At 44.3% G+C, this 19213-nt stretch overlaps 1 protein-coding gene across 1 annotated transcript in view; it reads right to left on the bottom strand.

Moving 5' to 3' along the window:
• Window positions 1-19213, bottom strand: part of LOC148034396 (uncharacterized) — a 130799-nt gene that overhangs the window by 95545 nt on the left and 16041 nt on the right. The window contains exon 3 of the mRNA XM_087679351.1: window positions 19009-19179. Within this exon, the coding sequence (XP_087535477.1) occupies window positions 19009-19179 (171 nt within the window). The remainder of the gene's footprint in view (window positions 1-19008; window positions 19180-19213) is intronic.

The following is a 19213-nucleotide window of genomic DNA, read 5'->3' as shown; positions in this document are numbered from 1 at the left end:
TTCCTGCTCCTGCAACGTTGGATATGCTCGCTGTGTTCACTTTCAACGTCTGTAGTTGCTCTGTGATCACATCCATCAACTCCTTTTTGATGTTTGCAACTGAATTGGATAAATAATCCTTCAAGCTTTCTCCTCCTGACGTACCGGCAGGAGGGTTTTGAGGAGTCTCTGTAATCACTGCATAAACGGGTTGGGCTGGTACAGAGGGGTCTCTGTTCTGGTTCTGATTCAGGGCTCCTGTTTGAACTGTTGGCTGTTGACTCCAGTTGGTAGGATTCCACTGTTGCTGCTGATTTTGCATTGAGGAAATTGGTTGGGACCATTGTTGTTGTGGTTGAGCCATCATTTGAGGCATGGATTGTGGCCACTGTGGATTTGGTGCACTGTACTGTGAGACCGGGGGCATCTGTTGGTAGGGATAGGAAACAGTCCCTGAAACTGCATTTGGTGGGTACATCATTCCTGGCATCAGAGGAGGTAGGACTCCTCTTCCTGAGTTCATCGCTAATCGAGCTTCCACTTCATCGTACAGTCTTGCACCTTCTGTTGCAGCTTGCAGGGTGGCTGGTCTTTGTAGCTCCACAAACTTACGGACTTCTGGTTGTAATCCTCTGAGAAACATCCCCTTCTGAATGCCATCATCTAGATTATGATTAGTCCATCTCTTCAGGATGGATTCCATTCGTGAGACATAAGCTTCCACTCTTTCTCCAGAGGACTGACTTAGGTTCATAAATTCCTCCCTCATCCGCTCTTCAAAACCTTCACGCCTGAATTTAGTGAGGAAGGCCAACTTCAGGTCGTCCCATGTGCCAAAAGTTCCTGCTGCTTGTCTCTCATACCACTGAAACGCCGCGCCCTTGAAAGTGGCGGGGAATATCGCTAACCAATGCTCAGGGGTTCTGGCATTGTTAGCCACACACGCTACCATAAACTCTGCTACATGAAGATCGGGGTCTTCATTGTACTCTCCCTTAAAAACTGGCAATGAGACTACATTCGCTGGCCTGTCATCAATATTTCCAGGACGGATCTGGCTTGGAAGTGGACCTCCAGCAGGAGGAGGAAGGGCTTGATGTGCCATTGGGACTTCTGTAAAGAGTTCCGCAAGGGCGTCAAAGGCGGCTTCTGCTGCGAGCTCGTTCTCAGCCTTGATTTTTGCTTTCTCTCTTCTCACGTACCTCTGGACTCGTTCTAACGCTTGCCTCTTTATTGCGTCATTCATCAGGGGGTTGGCTCCACTATGTTGTTAGTGCTCCACAGAGAGTTAACAGAAGACTTCAGTCTCTGTAGGACTCTCTTGCCAACATTTCTTCTACTTCTTTCTTTTCAACGTCCCTGAATTCTGCTTTCATGCCACTGCACAGAGGAAGGTATTCGGTTCTGAAGGTGTCAAAATGCATACGTCTGAGCATGGTGGTGGTGCCATCATCATAGTAATGCCAGCTTCTGATGGTTTCAACAGTGTATGTTGTGAAAAACACTCTGTCTACCAACTTCCAGTGGGTTGCTAATTGAACAAACACAAGATTATCAGTACACCAAGCATCCCATGTATCTTGCTGTTGAGCGTCCACGAACAAATTCCAACTCTTTTCCTTCTTGTCTTTGTGAACCTCTACAGACCAAGACTCCTGAAGCTTCTTTACAATCTCCCACTTGATGTTATCTGGAAACTTCTCAATGAATGCCAAATCTTCCATGGATGGTCATTCTCTCCGTTTCTGCTCTTCAGTTCGTTCCCAAACAGTTTGCCACAAAGATGCAAGTTTCTGCTGCTTCAACAGGAAGAGGAAACTGTCCACCACATAGAGCATGCATCATGATGGTGATGTGTTTCCGCCATTGTGGGATGAACTTCTTGTGGAAAGTAGCTTTGATTATGAGAAATTCCAACTCTTCAGTGGAAGAAGGAACTTTACAAACATCCATTGAATTCTTCTCTTCTTGGCAATGCCATTTCCTTCATTTTCAGCCTCTTTTGGTGCTTGTTGATGGCAAGATTCCCCGGCTGCGCACCAAAAACATGGAGCCCCGAGAGGAACACCAAGAAAAAGGGAATTCTCTTGCAAGAAAATCTATCTTGTAACATCAACAAGCTTGTTTATCATGTTTCATATGATCACAATGAAAAAAAGAACACCAGGCACAACAAATCTTCATACAGCATCATGTAGATCTCCCACGGATTTTAATAGAATCAACCATATTCTTAAATATCTTCACAAAATCCATCAATAGAACAAAGAAAACAAAGGAATACACCATCTTTGAATGGAAATACATCACATAGTATTCATCTTCAATATCTTCATAATCTTCTCTCTCAATCTCTCATATACAATCACTCTGTTTCAGTAGAATTGGCTATCTCTGACTCTCTCTCTCTCTCTCCATCAATAATACATCATATCCTCACTACAATCTCTCAAAATCACCCTCAATAATCACTCTTAGGTTGTGGATACCCCTCCCAAGAGGTATGTCTGATATGAAGAGTCACCAGAGCCACTACAGTGTCCTTTCATAGCTCACTACTGTCACTTCACTCCAGTCTTCACTTGAGTCTTCAGCAGCTACTTCTTCCACTTCCTCCAGCTTTTTTGCACTTGTATTCACCTCTTTCCAAGGCTAGAAAACTTTCCCAAAGTCACACATACATTCCACAGAACACTTACAGAAGCATACAGAACAGTCACAGAACAGTACCAGAACAGCTACAGTACAGAACAGAACAGAGACAGAACAGAAGCAGAAGCTCTACAGAAGACCTACAGAAGGTTACAGAAGGTCATCAAAACCACATAACTCATTCTCAAATCATTCCAAACTCTCAAAAACTATTCAATAAACTTTCACAATATCTCAATCTTCATCAATCAATACTCCATCCCTCCCTACAGAAGACAATCAGAACAAAACAGACCAAAACAGAACAAAACAGAAGGTATACAGAACCCATCAGAACCTATCAGAACATCACAGAACCACCAACAAACATCATGATCTTCCAAAACACAATCAATATCATCCAAAGCATTCTCAAACCACTTCCAAATCAATCAATCATCTCATAAAATCAACCATTCAGCTCTCAAAAACAACAAAAATCAGCCAAAAAACAAGTCATTTCAACACTCAACATGTACTGACGTAGGAGGACATGGACCGGGCGCCTTCGCGTGACAGATACTGGGCAGAGCACAACATCACGGATGCCTTCCATTGGAACTTCTGGCGCCGCCTGTGGGACAACTAGAGGTCGAGGAGGGTATCGTATTTCTTATGGCTTTTGGCACATGGAAGTCTGGCGGTGGGAAGTTGGCTAGCCTAGATGCAGCACAGCTCATGTGGAGAGGAGCATGCCGCATTCTCCATCGTCTGGCACCCAGCCTTGGATGTATCCCGTGGGGGGCTTTCTGCTGATAGGCAATCAGCCAGGGCCGTCACCTTTTGTATGAGGCTAGGATGTAGAATACAATTTTCATCATTGAGGCCGGGTCTTGCGTAGTGGTCAGCTTGGAGGCTTTACCCAGCCGCCAAGTACTGGAGCCCACAGCAGACTGCTCTAAGGTATGGGAGATCGTAGGGAGTCTTACTAGATGACACATCTAGAAGATGTAGGGAATCTTACTAGATGGCACATCTAGAAGGCGTGCTACCAAGAGGTTTTTGGTGGGGAGAGCCTTTTAGTACATGCAACTTTGGCAAAGCTCTGGACCTCCATCATACACTCCCTCCGCGACTAGTGGGACCAACTACAGGGCAAGTCTCAAGCTCATCAGGAGCTCCGTTTTCACTTCTTGCGCACCTGGGGAGACCAAGACCTATTCTTCATAATACAGGCAAGCAGCCCCAGATGGCGATACACCCCCCCTCCATGACTTCTTTTCCCCATCCCCCCCAAACCACCTTGAGAGGCTTGTATACATGATGTATTTGTGACTCCACATCAGCTCCAACTAGTCTATCGAGCATGACACTCCGTTATAATCAATTCTTTTGAGTAATATAATCAGCCACATTTTATTGCAAAAAACTAGTTCCTAATTGCTAATGGTTCATCAAATACCACAATTCCATAAATGTTTTCCTTTCTCAAAGTGCTACCTTGTGATGTTGGCCTACCCAACCATCTGATATGAGACCACTTTATTGGTGTGGAAAACCTTGAATTTTCCCATTAAATGCCCTACAACAACTTCCCAATGGTCTGCGATCCAATTTCCATATGTCTTAGGCTTCATATTTGCACACACCACAACCAACATAATTTCCCAAGGCTGATTTTGCTTAAAGAAGACATTCAATAAAGTAGCTTTCTTGGCCACCACACAATAGTGAACATTACGTATATTTATACACCCACGTATCTTAAGAGTACACATCAAGTTCCCCTTCAAATATCAATGCCTTGCAATCAGTATGAGCTTTTGGGAGAGCTCCATTGCCCAAAACATAAAGTCATCGATATTCTTTTTTGTCCAAATCTAAAGTGACAAATAAAATTGCACATCTGCTATTAAAAGGAGGGAGCCATTGGAGGTTTGACATGCAGAGGCCATGTAAAGATCTTCCATGAAGGTAAAGCTCTTTTTCTTGGATCCTCCATACTTAAATTGAATAAATCTCTAGTTAATATAATATTCTAGTTTTTTGTGAAACCTAATCCATTTGTTGTTGCTATCCAATGGGCTAGTCAAAATGCCTAACAAACTCATGTGGCTGCAAAATCTGTCTTGGCCAAAGCATGACATGCCAATCATAGCATTTCAAAGGCAAGAGCTTGGATTTCACAAAATTAATGTGCAGTCCTACCAAGAGCCAAAGGCAGATAAAGTGACCATCAAAATTTGAACATCTTGAGGGTCATTTTTAGGCATTAAAAAGGAGTCATCAAAATAGGCTTTAGCAATCAAAGGCTTTCCACCTAGAAATTGGAGGCTATGTAACATTCTTCAATCAACAAGTCTATGCATAAATAGCAACAATGGGCAACTGGCAATGGCAAACAAAAAATGTCTTGAATATATAGTTCTACAAGTCCCTAGATTTTATGTGGAAAGTTCTAGAATATTCTAGAATAAGTTTATAGAGGCTTCCTTGGAAGTCTTTAGAAGGTCACTTATGTAAGTGCTTATATTAGCGATGCTCATGTCATTGCTGATGGCATCAAGGTCTATATCATTGCTTAGGTCATCAATGCTTACATCATAGCTTGTGTCAATGCTTATGCTGACACTTGCCTAGAAGCTTCCCACAAATCAATAGGGGTCTTGGGCTACAAGCCCTTCAGTCTTGTCAATACTAGTTGTGAGGCACTTGCAAGCTAAGCCTCTTCCAGCTCTTGCCTCACACTCCATCATGTATTGTATCCCAATCTTGTCTTGTGTATATCGTTCTTGTATATAAAGCCTATATTCTAATCTTGTAATCAAGAAATCCAATCTTGTCTTTAATCTTGTTATATCAATATTTTATCAAGTCATCATCTTGTATTTCTATAAGATCTATGCAAGATGTAATTCTTATTCACTTCATTTCTTGGCACACTCATAACCTCCCACTTTTTCTTTCCTAATTGTGATGGAGAAACTATTGAAAGGTTTGGTTGCCACCTCACAGAGCATACAAATTTAGCTACATGAGCTATGTGAAACAAATGCTAGATTACGAGCCAACCACCCAAATCCTTGAGTCTACTCATGTAAGAGCTTCAATGTTAAGTCCAAGAACTACATGAAGCCAATGGGGCCCATACCCAAGCAACATCGTCTATCAATCTTCTACAACAAAACAAGGAGGATCCAAAACAAAATTTACTTGTGCAATGAGATCAAAGCTTGTAAGTTTTCCACAACAAGTCTGGTTATTCATCTACATGTAGCCAAAACATTGGCCTGAGAAAAACTTGGAGCACCTCCCAAGAATAGATTTGATAACAGCTTCTAGCTTTGAGACCAGAAATAGTGAAGGATTGGACACTGACTCCATGCAAATTGATACAACTTGGCTCAAGCCACTTTCAGTATGAGAAAAACAGTGATGTGTCAATGGATAATATATGTATTGTGGGAAGCATGGGCAGTTGCCCAAATTTATTCTGGAAAGAGAATGATCAAGGTGCACTTTCATTGCAACCCCATCAGCCTATCATAAAAAAGAAGCAATAGTGTGAACACAGAGAGAAGAGAGAGAGAGAAAGAGACAGTGGAAGATGAAGATCTACTGTATAAGGTATGCTGTATACAAAGATATGCAGATATGTACACGGGCGCAGTGCGTGTGACTGCGTGTCTCCACCTCGATGATGCAACCTGTTGTCCACCTCGAAGTACGCTGCAATCTGCCCGATCTCCTGCTGGAATCTGCAATCGCAAGTGAGAAACAGTGTACTGGCTGCCGGCTATAAATAGCCTAAGAAAATGCGATAAAATATGACAGGTGGTACAGATCTGGCCGACCTGCACCAGACTGCCACGTGGAAGCTGACGTGGCACTGCTCTGCTCCGTCAGACCCTGGCAGATCCGTCAACCTGCTCCACACACTGTAAACCTCTCGGGTGGCTGTCCGGCTGGAAAACACACTGTATACTGCTGTGCAGAAACCCTAACTGTGCAGAAACCCTAACTGTGCCTGTCCAGGGGGTCAGAGTGCAGCGATGCAGAAGCATGGGACCAAGACTGAGAGAGAGAGTGAACACAGAGAGAAGAGAGAGAGAGAAAGAGACAGTGGAAGATGAAGATCTGCTGTATAAGGTATGCTGTATACAAAGATATGCAGATATGTACACGGGCGCAGTGCGTGTGACTGCGTGTCTCCACCTCGATGATGCAACCTGCTGTCCACCTCGAAGTACGCTGCAATCTGCCCGATCTCCTGCTGGAATCTGCAATCGCAAGTGAGAAACAGTGTGCTGGCTGCCGGCTATAAATAGCCTGAGAAAATGCGATAAAATATGACACGTCCGCTGTATTAAATGCAGCCGACTGGTACAGATCTGGCCGACCTGCACCAGACTGCCACGTGGCAGATGACGTGGCACTGCTCTGCTCCGTCAGACCCTGGCGGATCCGTCAACCTGCTCCGCACACTGTAAACCTCTTGGGTGGCTGTCCGGCTGGAAAACACACTGTATACTGCTGTACAAACCCTAACCGTGCAGAAACCCTAACTGTGCTTGTCCAAGGAGTCAAAGTGCAGTGATGCAGAAGCGTGGGACCAAGACTGAGAGAGAGAGTGAACACAGAGAGAAGAGAGAGAGAGAAAGAGACAGTGGAAGATGAAGATCTGCTGTATAAGGTATGCTGTATACAAAGATATGCAGATATGTACACGGGCGCAATGCGTGTGACTGCGTGTCTCCACCTCGATGATGCAACCTGCTGTCCACCTCGAAGTACGCTGCAATCTGCCCGATCTCCTGCTGGAATCTGCAATCGCAAGTGAGAAACAGTGTGCTGGCTGCCGGCTATAAATAGCCTGAGAAAATGCGATAAAATATGACAGGTCGGCAGCCGACTGGTACAGATCTGGCCGACCTGCACTAGACTACCACGTGGCATTGCTCTGCTCCGTCAGACCCTGGCGGATCCGTCAACCTGCTCCGCACACTGTAAACCTCTCGGGTGGCTGTCCGGCTGGAAAACACTGTATACTGCTGTACAAACCCTAACTGTGCAGAAACCCTAACTATGCCTGTCCAGGGGGTTAGAGTGCAGCGATGCAGAAGCGTGGGACCAAGACTGAGAGAGAGAGTGAACACAGAGAGAAGAGAGAGAGAGAAAGAGACAGTGGAAGATGAAGATCTGCTGTATAAGGTATGCTGTATACAAAGATATGCAGATATGTACACGGGCGCAGTGCGTGTGACTACATGTCTCCACCTCGATGATGCAACCTGTTGTCCACCTCGAAGTACGCTGCAATCTGCCCGATCTCCTACTGGAATCTGCAATCACAAGTGAGAAACAGTGTGCTGGCTGCCGGCTATAAATAGCCTGAGAAAATGCGATAAAATATGATAGGTCGGCTGCATTAAATGCAGCCGACTGGTACAGATCTGGCTGACCTGAACCAGACTGCCACGTGGCAGCTGCCGTGGCACTGCTGACGTGGCTGCTGACGTGGCACTGGTCTGCTCCGCACACTATAAACCTCTCGGGTGGCTGTCCGGCTGGAAAACACACTGTATACTGCTGTACAAACCCTAACTGTGTAGAAACCCTAACTGTGCCTGTCCAGGGGATGACAATCTCTGTCCAAGGGATGACAATCTTTAACACCCCCTCTCAGAGCCTGGACGGGGCATAAGGCTGAGGGATCTAGCATGTCTCCGAAGTAGAGCCTGGGAAAGCGCCTTCGTAAACAAATCTGCAAGATTGTCCTTTGACGCCAATCACCTTCTTATGAGAGGGGCGAGGCACAAGGTACCAGAATTATGTGTTGGGAGGCACCGCTGTCTACGATCCACTCTCGAGCCTGTGGGGCTGTCATTGCAGCATCAGAAGCCTTCGGTGTAGAGTCCTCAACGACTGCTAAATGAAGAAACGCAGCTGATGAGGGTGCAACCACCGCTCCAGAATCCTTCGAGTCCTTCTTCTTGGTGTCCTTCTTTTCTTTGTCGGGGCAATCCTTCTTCCAATGGCCGGTCTTACCACAAATATGGCATGTTGATTCTTTTTCCTTGTCCTTCTTTGGCTTGTTGTCCTCCTTCTTCTTTTGGTCCTTCCCCTTCTTCTGAGAGGCTTGACCTATCAATGCTTCCGACTTGGAAGCATACAGTCCCTTCAGTTGTTCCTCTTGGTCCAAGACCATAGGAACCAACTCTTCCCACCGAAGAGTAGACTCACGCCCCGAAGCAATAAGGGAGGAGTAAAAAGCACCAAATCGTAGCGGCAACAGGGACAAGAGTGTGATCGCCATGTCTTCGGAGGAAATCGGCTTCCCCGCATTCTGAATCTGCATCTGAAGCTGTCTAAGCTTGTTGATATGCTCCTGCAACGAAGAAGACTTGATCACGGACAAGCTCCGCATCTGCACCTCCAAAGAAACCCTCTTCATAAGGGTCATCCGGTTATACATCCGGTCAAGCTCCAGCCATATCTCCCGAGCCACCGTCAAGTGCTCGATGTGGGCTATCACGGCTGTAGTACAAGACAGAAAAAGAAAAGAACGAATCCGGGCATTCAATTTGTCCCAGTGAGACTGGGCCTTGGCCAACTCCGCACGAGCATCGAAAGAGAGTTTGGACTCATCTCTCGCCGAGGGCCGGTCGATCTCCTCCTGTACAAGCTCCGCCAAATCGTAAGACTCAAGGAGGGCCAAAATCATCATGCGCCAGATGCGGTAATTGTCGCCATCGAGCTTTTGATCTGAGGGAAGAGCCGGTAAGACAGGCACCTTTCGATCCATGATCGTCTGGAACTCCAAGTCAATCTCTGTAGACATCTTCACCTGCAATGCCTGCACAAACGCAAAAGCAGCCTCCTTTGACTGTGAAAACGCAGCCTGCTAGGGCTCTTTCTTCCGCGTCCCGAACCTTCTTCAACCGCCAGAGGCGATGAAAAAGTAAAACCTGCACTTGAAAGCTGAAAACACAGCCTTCCTCCTCTTCAAACAACAGTAAACAGCAGCAAATTTACCAACTGGACTCCTTTTCCGCGCACCCACGCTCGCTTCAGCCTTGTTCCGATGTGCAGCCCTCCCGCTCGCCCTCGAACACTGGAAATGCAGCCTTGTGTCGCAATGGAATCTCCTCTTCAGGCAGGTTCTTCACTCAGTCAGTCCTTCTTCACTGCTCTGATACCATGTCAGAATGCAGCGATGCGGAAGCGTGGAACCAAGACTAAGAGAGAGAGTGAACACAGAGAGAAGAGAGAGAGAGAGAGAGAGAGAGACAGTGGAAGATGAAGATCTGCTGTATAAGGTATGCTGTATACAAAGATATGCAGATATGTACACGGGCGCAGTGCGTGTGACTGCGTGTCTCCACCTCGATGATGCAACCTGCTGTCTACCTCGAAGTACGCTGCAATCTGCCTGATCTCCTGCTGGAATCTGCAATCGCAAGTGAGAAACAGTGTACTCCTGCTGGAATCTGCAATCGCAAGTGAGAAACAGTGTGCTGGCTGCCGGCTATAAATAGCCTGAGAAAATGCAATAAAGTATGACAGATCTGCAGCCGACTGGTACAGATCTGGCCGACCTGCACCAGACTGCCACATGGCAGCTGACGTGGCACTGCTCTGCTCCGTCAGACCCTGACGGATCCGTCAACCTGCTCCGCACACTGTAAACCTCTCGGGTGGCTGTCCGGCTGGAAAACACACTGTATACTGCTGTACAAACCCTAACTGTGCCTCTCCAGGGGATGATAATCTCTGTCCAGGGGATGACAATCTCTAACAGACTGTATCTTCCTTCTTCAAGCAAAGAAAGAACTTTTGATCGCAGCCTTGTGCTTGAAATATCAAATGTCAACCACAACAAGAAAGAGGAAACAGTCTAGTACATTTTAAGGACGTTCATAGGCTGCTCTACCATACAAGGGTCTTCTCTACACACCATCAAAAGCAAACCAGATTACAAACACTCAAGTGAGACATGATGACATTTTGGAGTATACAAGACAATTGGACCTATCACATGGGACTTTTGGTAGCCTTAAATCTGGAGACTAGTCAAATAATTTGTGTGCACTTGTGACGCCTGTAACTTAGCAAAAGACCCAAGATGTTGGCCATGTTGAGCTAAGAATGCATTAGCCTGACTTAAACAGCTCCAAAACACGCTTATTAATAAAGAAAACCTCTTTTTTTTTAAAGAATGCAATCCTAGAGAGTTATTGTGTCCCACATGCAAAACCCTAATTTGGGTGCCCCAAACTTTCTATAAATAGGCATGCAGCCCACCACTCTCCCTCAATCTCGTTTTTGTAGGTTTCAAGAGCCATATCTTTGCTGCCCACACCCCATTCGCGGAGGACATCGCAGTTAGAGCTTCCACCAGCCATCGACTACCATTTGGCACTTGATTCCAGATTTCCTAGCGTGTTTGCACTTGTTGCTAGGTTCCATGAGCTATCGCTTCCAGTTGGGTGCTCTCACCTACAATTGGCAGCTATCGCCATCAGCTGCCATCAACTGGCAGACTGTCGTCATCATCTTCTCTGAATATTGTGTTTTGGTTTTCTAGTTGTCAACCTGACATTCTCTCACCTCTCTCTTGCGCTTGCACCTAACACCTGTCGTGCAGATTTCTCTCTCCTCAGGTACTTGTGTTTTTTGTCTTTCTCTCTCCTACACTGCGGTCAACATTAGATCTAGGCTTCCTTGGCTGTGTTTACTGGTGTTTGACACTCGAAGGCTGCCTTTGCTACAATTCCAGATCCGTTTGGAGTACAACACACTCTACATCTTGTAACCTTTGCCTTGATCCCAGAGATACAAGAGTTCGAGGTTCAGTATTCGTTGCATAGTGTGTTTGCTGCATGAGCACTGTATATTCATTATTCATTCACTTATATTCATTGTGTTCACTGTCTCTCATTTACCCTAACCCTAACCCTAATTGTATTCTAAGTTTATCAGTGTGTGCTTTGCCGTACGATTGGTTTTGTGCTTTTTTTGTTTACAGCATTTCTTCACATGGTATTAGAACTAGGTACTCTCTGAGAAAGCTTGGCCTTTGATCAGAAAGCTCATTCGGGAAAGCAAGAACAACAAAAGGGTCTGATGACTTCGAACATATTTACAAAACCGCTCCAATCTCCACAACCAAACATGGACAGAAATAATCAAGAGTGGGCCTCCTAACTTGCTACTATCCGATCTAACATTGGTGGAGAACCATCGGACTACCATGGAGTCCACTATCCATATCAAATTTTTGCCACTGAGTATGATCTCATCCTTATGCATAGGACTCAGCATGAGGCTGAAGGTAAGCTTGAGTTTTCTCCTTTAGATTTCGTGCAAAAACTAATAATCTTGCAAGACCTTCCGCATCTCCACAATGGACCATCCATCCGCAAGTGAAACCTGGCTCGGATTACACATCACTTCCACGGTACTTATTTTCTCCAATGCCAAGTACAAACCCTATTATTTCAAATTCTATGCCAACTAATTCTATATTTTCTATTGGATCTGGAGATGCTCATCAAGAAGAGACTCTTCAAAACAAGCTTTGCTTTGTGAGTAATGAGGAAGATAGTATTTCTTTATAAACTTGAAACTAGGTCAGAAGCTAAAAAAAGAACTTGTAAGAATTCCTACCCTTCCTTTTCCTTCAAATGATTTTATTTCTTTTGGTCAATAAGGTGTAGGTGCATCTTCATCTAGTGCATTTAATGGACAAAAGAAACCTATGATGTTTCCCACAACAACATCCATCACAAATCCATTTGGTCTCCCACCCATCCCTCCCTCATCTTCCGAGGCACCTTCCTTTCCACTTCCATCAAGTGCACCACATTATCCACCACACACCACACTGGGGGATTTTACACATTTCAGCACAGCCTTTAGAACCTCTACATACCCATTTCCGGGTGGTGTACCTGTGACGGAGACTCGACCTCCCACACACTTTCGAGCTAACCCTTTGGGAGTGCATCCCAAACATACTCGAGTGTGAATCATTTGGTATCGCAGTTTGCCTCTATGGCATTACCTAGTGAACCATCCAATCATTCTATAGTGCGCCAACCAACATTTGGACAAGGCTATCATGTCCCAATGCCTCCACCTACACTTATGGCATCATATGGACCTATGCCCGTTTCAGTACCTTCCCAGCAATTGGCACTCATTCGACATCAGCAACTTATTTCTACATATCCATCTTTACCCCCTCTTTCTTATCCACCACCACCACCACTACCATCTTATCCTCCATCTTATCCCATCTATCCATCTTTCCAAATACCTCATGGTTCTAGTTTCTCATCTGTCAAGCATGCATTTAATGACAAGACTTGTTTCAACGAGTCAAACTATACCAATTGGTCAAATTTGATGAGGCATATCTTAGATTCTCAAAACCTATGGTATTTAGTGCAGGGGTGCCCAGCCTAATTCCACCCCTATTCCATACGAGGTCATCCGCTCATGGAAGGCTTGTAACACCTCCACGATTGTCAAGCTTATGCAAGACTTGTTGCCTAAGATCCACTCTTAGCTCAGCATTTCGACTTAGCATCGGAGTGTTGGGCACACTTGACTGACCGCTATGTGGCTCGCTATAGAACCATAAGCTCCAAAATTTCAAAATCACAAACAGGGATGACTTGAAAGTCAAGTTGGCTGAGTATTGGCGTCTCCTCGCGAAGTTCTCAACCACTGGGGCTCCTCAAGTCCTCTGATGATCAAGTTACCCTGTTCCTTAACAAGCTGCCATGAAAATATTTCCACTTTGTGCAGCAGGTGATTTCACAGCCTCAGATACCCACATTTTATGAGTACGAGTGTCAGTTGTTGCGTTCCGCACTGTTGTTCAATCAATTTCATAGCACTTCCTCAATAAAGGGGTCTTTTGTTGCATCTTCTCAGAGGGGGCAATAGGGCAAGGGCACTCAAAACTCAAATCTAAATCAAAATCACAACAAGGTTAAGGAATCCCGAGGATCAATCCAAGCTTGTAGAATGTACGTTAAAAAAATGTGTATTGTCAACATTGTCAAAAGACTAGCCATTATGACAACCAATGTCATTCTAAGGCAAGAGGCACACAACCAAAATCCAAGAATCAGACCCCCGCACCCCAATCGAATAACCCCCAACAGGGGAAGTAGGGTGGTGGGAACCCTCACCAAGGACAGTGGAGAGGCCAGACCCACATTGCATTGTCAAAAAACTAGCCATTATGACAACCAATGTCGTTCTAAGGCAAGAGGCACACAGCCAAAATCCAAGAATCAGACCCCCGCACTCCAATCGGATAACCCCCGACAGGGGAAGCAAGGTGGTGGCAACCCTCAGCAAGGACACTGGAGAGGCCAAACCCATATTGCCACTGCTTCATCATTGCAATCGGCAAACTACTCAACTCCAAAGGGTTTTTCTGACTAGTCTACAGAGGCCCACATCGTATCCTTAGAGGCATTAGATGCATATCTCGTTTACATGTCCAATTGGCCTCCTGATGAGGTGCCTACAGAGGCCCACTCGTCACAGTCGAGCACCTCAATACTTGTTTGGCTTGTGGATAGTGGAGCTACCCATCACATGACTCCTAGAGCAGACATTTTTATTTCCCAAGCCCTTGCGGTCGAGAGTGTCCACGTAGGAAACAACTCGGTCAAGATACAAGCCCAAGGCCGTGTCAATTTTCCCACTGACTTGGGTTCCGATCTCACTTCAATGGATGATGTCTATCATGTCCCCCAACTTGGGGTGAACTTCTTGTCCATTCAGTAGCTTTGCCAGTTGGGGCAAGCAATTTTCTTCACAATGACCACAGTCAAGATCCTAGACTCTCCGACTAGCTTAATGATAACTTGCAACACAACACGGCCTAATGGCCTTTACCACATGACCCACTTTCTTATCAAGCCGACTTCCGATTATTCAGAGTTCCATCGCTTCCAAGCTTTGGCTACTATATAGAAGCCTACAAACTCTGAGTGTCTTTGGCATTTTTGCTTAGCACATCTTAGCTATGACTCTCTTTATGAGCTATCCCATCAGGGGGATGATTGAGGGCCTTCCTTGCCTAAAACTATCTCGAGAGGTCTATCAAGCATATCAGCTAGGTAAGTAAGCAGCTTCGTACACCCTTTCCTCAGCAATCTATCACTCGTGCCGCGAAACCCCTTAGGCTCATTCATGTAGATCTTTGTGGTCCCACATCCACTGCCGCCTTAAATAGCACCCTGTACTTCTTTTTTATAGTGGATGATTTCTCTAGATACATGTGGATATACTTCCTCAAGCACAAGTCCAATGCTTTCACTTATTTCAATGATTGGGTGCTGCTAGTCCATAACCAGAGTGGTCCTCGTACGGATACTATGAGGAGTGATTCTGGCGGCGAGTTTACCTTCGATGAGTTTTCTGAGTTTCTACAGGAGCAAGGCATTGCACGCCAACTCATCTCTACCAACTCCCTTGTACAGAATGGAGTTATAGAGCATAGGAATTGGACTGTCCTAAATATGGCACGCTCTATGCTATTTGCAGCAAAGCTCCCTAAGCACTTTTGGGTCGAGGTTGTTAATACTTCAGTGTACATCCTCAATCAATGCCCAACTACAACGGTCCCTAAAAAGACTCTGTACGAGGCATTCTTTGGCTCTCGGCCCATTATTTCTCACTTCAAAGTTTTCGGTAGTTGTGCTTATACATATACTCCTAATAACAAGATAGGAAAGCTTGCCCCTCGAGTTGATCTTCTAATTTTTATGGGCTATTCTTCTGAAGTGAAAGCCTATCATTTGTTCGATCCTCGGACAAACAAGGTGTTCGTTAGGAGGCATGTCGTCTTTGATGAAGTGCAATCCTCTGCAATCAGCACTGGACTCTTTGTCCTCACCTTCACTCATATCATTTGAGATCATGCCCACTAAGCTCGATCTACTACCCGCTCCTAACCTTCTTGCAAATGCTTCATGTCCTAGGCCTCCTCCACGATACCCGTTACCTCACTGTTACCAACAGACCATATGGGATCCAGGGATCCTTCCACCAGATCTCACTCCGAAGGGCCCTAGAAGGTCTACTCCATTCGCCCTCATGCTTTATATGCATCACTATTTACAGCTAATTACATTGCACATTCTTCGTCAAACAATTGGCAGGAGGCTCTCTAGGACCCTCTATGGCATGAGACCATGGAGAAGAAACTGGATAGTATTGATTAAAATGGAACTTGGATATTGGTGGATCGTCCTCATTACAAGCCAGTCATTGAGATGAAGTGGATTTCTAGGACCGAGCAAGATTAATGGTACACAAATACAAAACTTGCCTTGTAGTGCAAGGTTTTAGGCAAAAGCACAGCATGAACTATGAAGAAACCTTCGCACCTATTGCTTAGTTGTCATCATTTCTTCTATTGGTTGTACTCTCTACTCACCACACTTGGCTGATCTATCAAATGGACGTTAAAAGTACCTTTCTGAATGGTTATTTGGAGAAGGAAGTTTATGTGAAGCAGCCTCCCGGCTTTTCTTTCACTGAATGAACTAACAAGGTATTTCGCTTGCAGAAAGCTCTTTATGGGCTGAAGTAAGCACTGAGATCTTGGCACCATGGGATGGACGAGTTCTTATAGACTCGTGGATACCATTCTACCCCCTATGATCCAAATCTATATGTATGCACCACTAGCGCAAGAGTCAGCTATATCCTGTTATATGTTGATGATATACTACTCAGTAGCTTAGATTATGCGGCTTTTGCAGAAATTAAGGCACAGCTTTGTGTTATCTTCGAGATGACAAACTTAGGATTGTTGCCTTATTTCTTGGGGATGGAGATTGTTAGATCCGAGGGAAGTATCTTCTTGTCACAATACAAGTATGCCCTACAACTGGTGGAACAATATTACACTGATCAAACACGGCGAGTAGCCGCATCTCTAGATCCTATTGTCCATTTGCACAAGAATACCTCAAGATCAGCCTTTTGATGCTCATACCTATCATTCTGTTGTAGGGAAATTACTCTGGTTGATTCATACTAGGCCAGATCTTGCATTCTCAATTAGTTTGCTTAGTCAGTATTTTAATGCATCTAGAATATCTCATTGGATTGCTTGTTCTTCATATATTAAGATATTTAAGATGTATTTATAATTTTGGATTAACTTAGGGTCATGGTTTATGCTTACAGGGGTACACTAATTTTGACTAGGTGGGAGATCATGACACTCGGCGTTCTCATAGCGGTTACCTCTACACCTTGGGCATAGCACCCATCTCTTAGGCCAGTCGTAAGCAGGAGACGATGGCGGCTTCCACGACCAAGGTAAAGTATTGGGCTCTCTTTGATGGCACTACAAAAGCCATCTATTTGAGGAACTTGTTGGCTGCGCTTCAATTCCCTTGCGAGTCGCCTACAATTGTCTACTGCAATAACTAGAGTGACATTGCCCTAAGGGGCAATCCTATCATCTCCCCTCAGACAAGGCACATGGCAATTCACTACCACTTTACTAGAGAGCAGGCTAAGCTAAGCACCATTCGCCTAGAGTTTGTGCTGTCAAGCAACAATTTTGTTGATATTTTAACCAAGACAGTCAACCAACCAGTTCTATAGTATGTACTACCGCAAATCGGCTTGGGTACACCCTCCCTCTACTTCTTTTGATTGACGGGGAGAGGATACTTCCCTCTTACTTCTACTTTCAATTTGAGAGGGGGTGGTTTTCTTCTCTTAATAGTGACAGTGATGATATTTATAGTCTTTTACTTTCAAATATTTATTTATTATATATTGTATATTATAGACATTTGTCACTTCATCCACACTCTTAGAATGATATGATTGTAAAAGGACCCTTGGGCAAGTGAACAATTCCCTTGCAAGGGCACTGTCCAAGTGGCACCGTTGCATCACATTCTGCATAAGCTATGTGCAAGAGTTGACACTAATATAAAAGGTCATGCTCTACCTAACATGACGTTGATGTGACTTTTGCACCTTGAGAGTGTGTACTCTACATTCCACATCTATCCTATTTTCTCACAAAGTGTGATTTGGTTAGTTGTTAGCCATCAGATTGTCCATGAGGGTATTGTTTCATGCTGATTCATGAATAACTTGGCTCATCAAAATACTAAAATAGACAATTGTGACCACTTTCAGCTGTGAAGTTGCATACATGTCAATCATTGTGGTCTTTATAACTACTTTGGGATGTCATGACACGAAAGCCACTATGTTGGGCACTGCCATCACCTACATTATCCACACTAACATTTAGAGTGCTATGGCCACTGCCATGAGGAATCTAATGTTCCATGCTCACACAAGCAACTGAGGTGCATTCTCATTACCCTTGCTACCCTCTATCCAACTATTATAACTCCATCAACCAAAAACCATGATGATGGCTGTCACATACATTAACTTATGTGGTTCCTTCTTGTGTGCTATCTTAAGTATTCACCTACTTTGTTGCTCATACATTTGTATAGGTGCACACTCGTTGAGAAGGTGTGGATCAACATTTTCTTCATTGGACGCTATTATGATTTTTCATGTGATAAACCAAGGAGCTTGCTTAGTTTGAGTTTGCACAACAAATGGACATCTTCCCTTCTTACTTTGAAAAAGAACTTTGGAAAAACAGAATCCAAGCTAGTAGACTCCCCCAATTAGGGTGAAACTTATCAATATTTGTATGACATAGGGAGCAGTGCACACTACCAAAACACTGAAAAGAAAACCTTGCTAATCCAAAAGGTAAGTTGGAAGAAGGAAAACAATCTCAGCCCTTCTTGTGATAGTATGAAAGGGAAAAAAGGCACAAAAATTCATAGCATCTGGCCTTTGCATTACACAAACCCAATCTTAAATAGATCTTCTGAATGTGTTCTCCAAATGTTTGATCAAAAGTAAGCTCCAACAAAGGGACTTCCATGGCTGGCAGGCTTGTTGAACAAAAGTGAATGGTCATAAGCAATACCTCATCTGTAGGTCACAAAAGGTCAGTTCTGCTGAATGATCTCAATTTTCTGGCACTTTGAAAATGTTCTGTGGTTTTGAAATCAGGATTTGAAACAGACGTTAAAGACTTGTGATTGAGAATTAAATAATCCTTATTGATGTTAGTGTAACAGTTGCATGAAAGAGCATGTGTTTGTTAACAGGGTTTCTTTGAACAGGAATTATGAAAGATCACATGTTTATTACGAGAGCTTCTTTGAACAGGAATTACAATCGTGTTTAAAGCATCTCATCTCTGTATTACAATAACAATTATGCCACAAACTTCTACATATGCATTCTAAGCATGCTTTTGTCACTTGGAACACGCATTTGAGAGGCAGTGAAAAATACCAATAAGACATCTGGATCCTTATCGATTGTTGCACACATTAGAATCGATGCTATATCTGATGCAAAGGGTCCTATCAGCTCAGCTGCTTGCTTCAGTAAACTATGTAGAAACTGCACTAAAAGCAGTCGGACTTCCTCACTTGGTTCCACAAGTAGCCCTTTGTAGTTAACCTGATCACTTTGAGAGCAAATACCATGATGATGA

The sequence above is a fragment of the Lygodium microphyllum genome, chromosome 6 (genome assembly GCF_053477565.2).
Source record: "Lygodium microphyllum isolate KBCC chromosome 6, Lygodium_microphyllum_v1.1.10, whole genome shotgun sequence".
In the NCBI taxonomy this organism is placed as follows: domain Eukaryota; kingdom Viridiplantae; phylum Streptophyta; class Polypodiopsida; order Schizaeales; family Lygodiaceae; genus Lygodium; species Lygodium microphyllum.
This window is presented reverse-complemented; position numbering and strand designations above follow the sequence as displayed.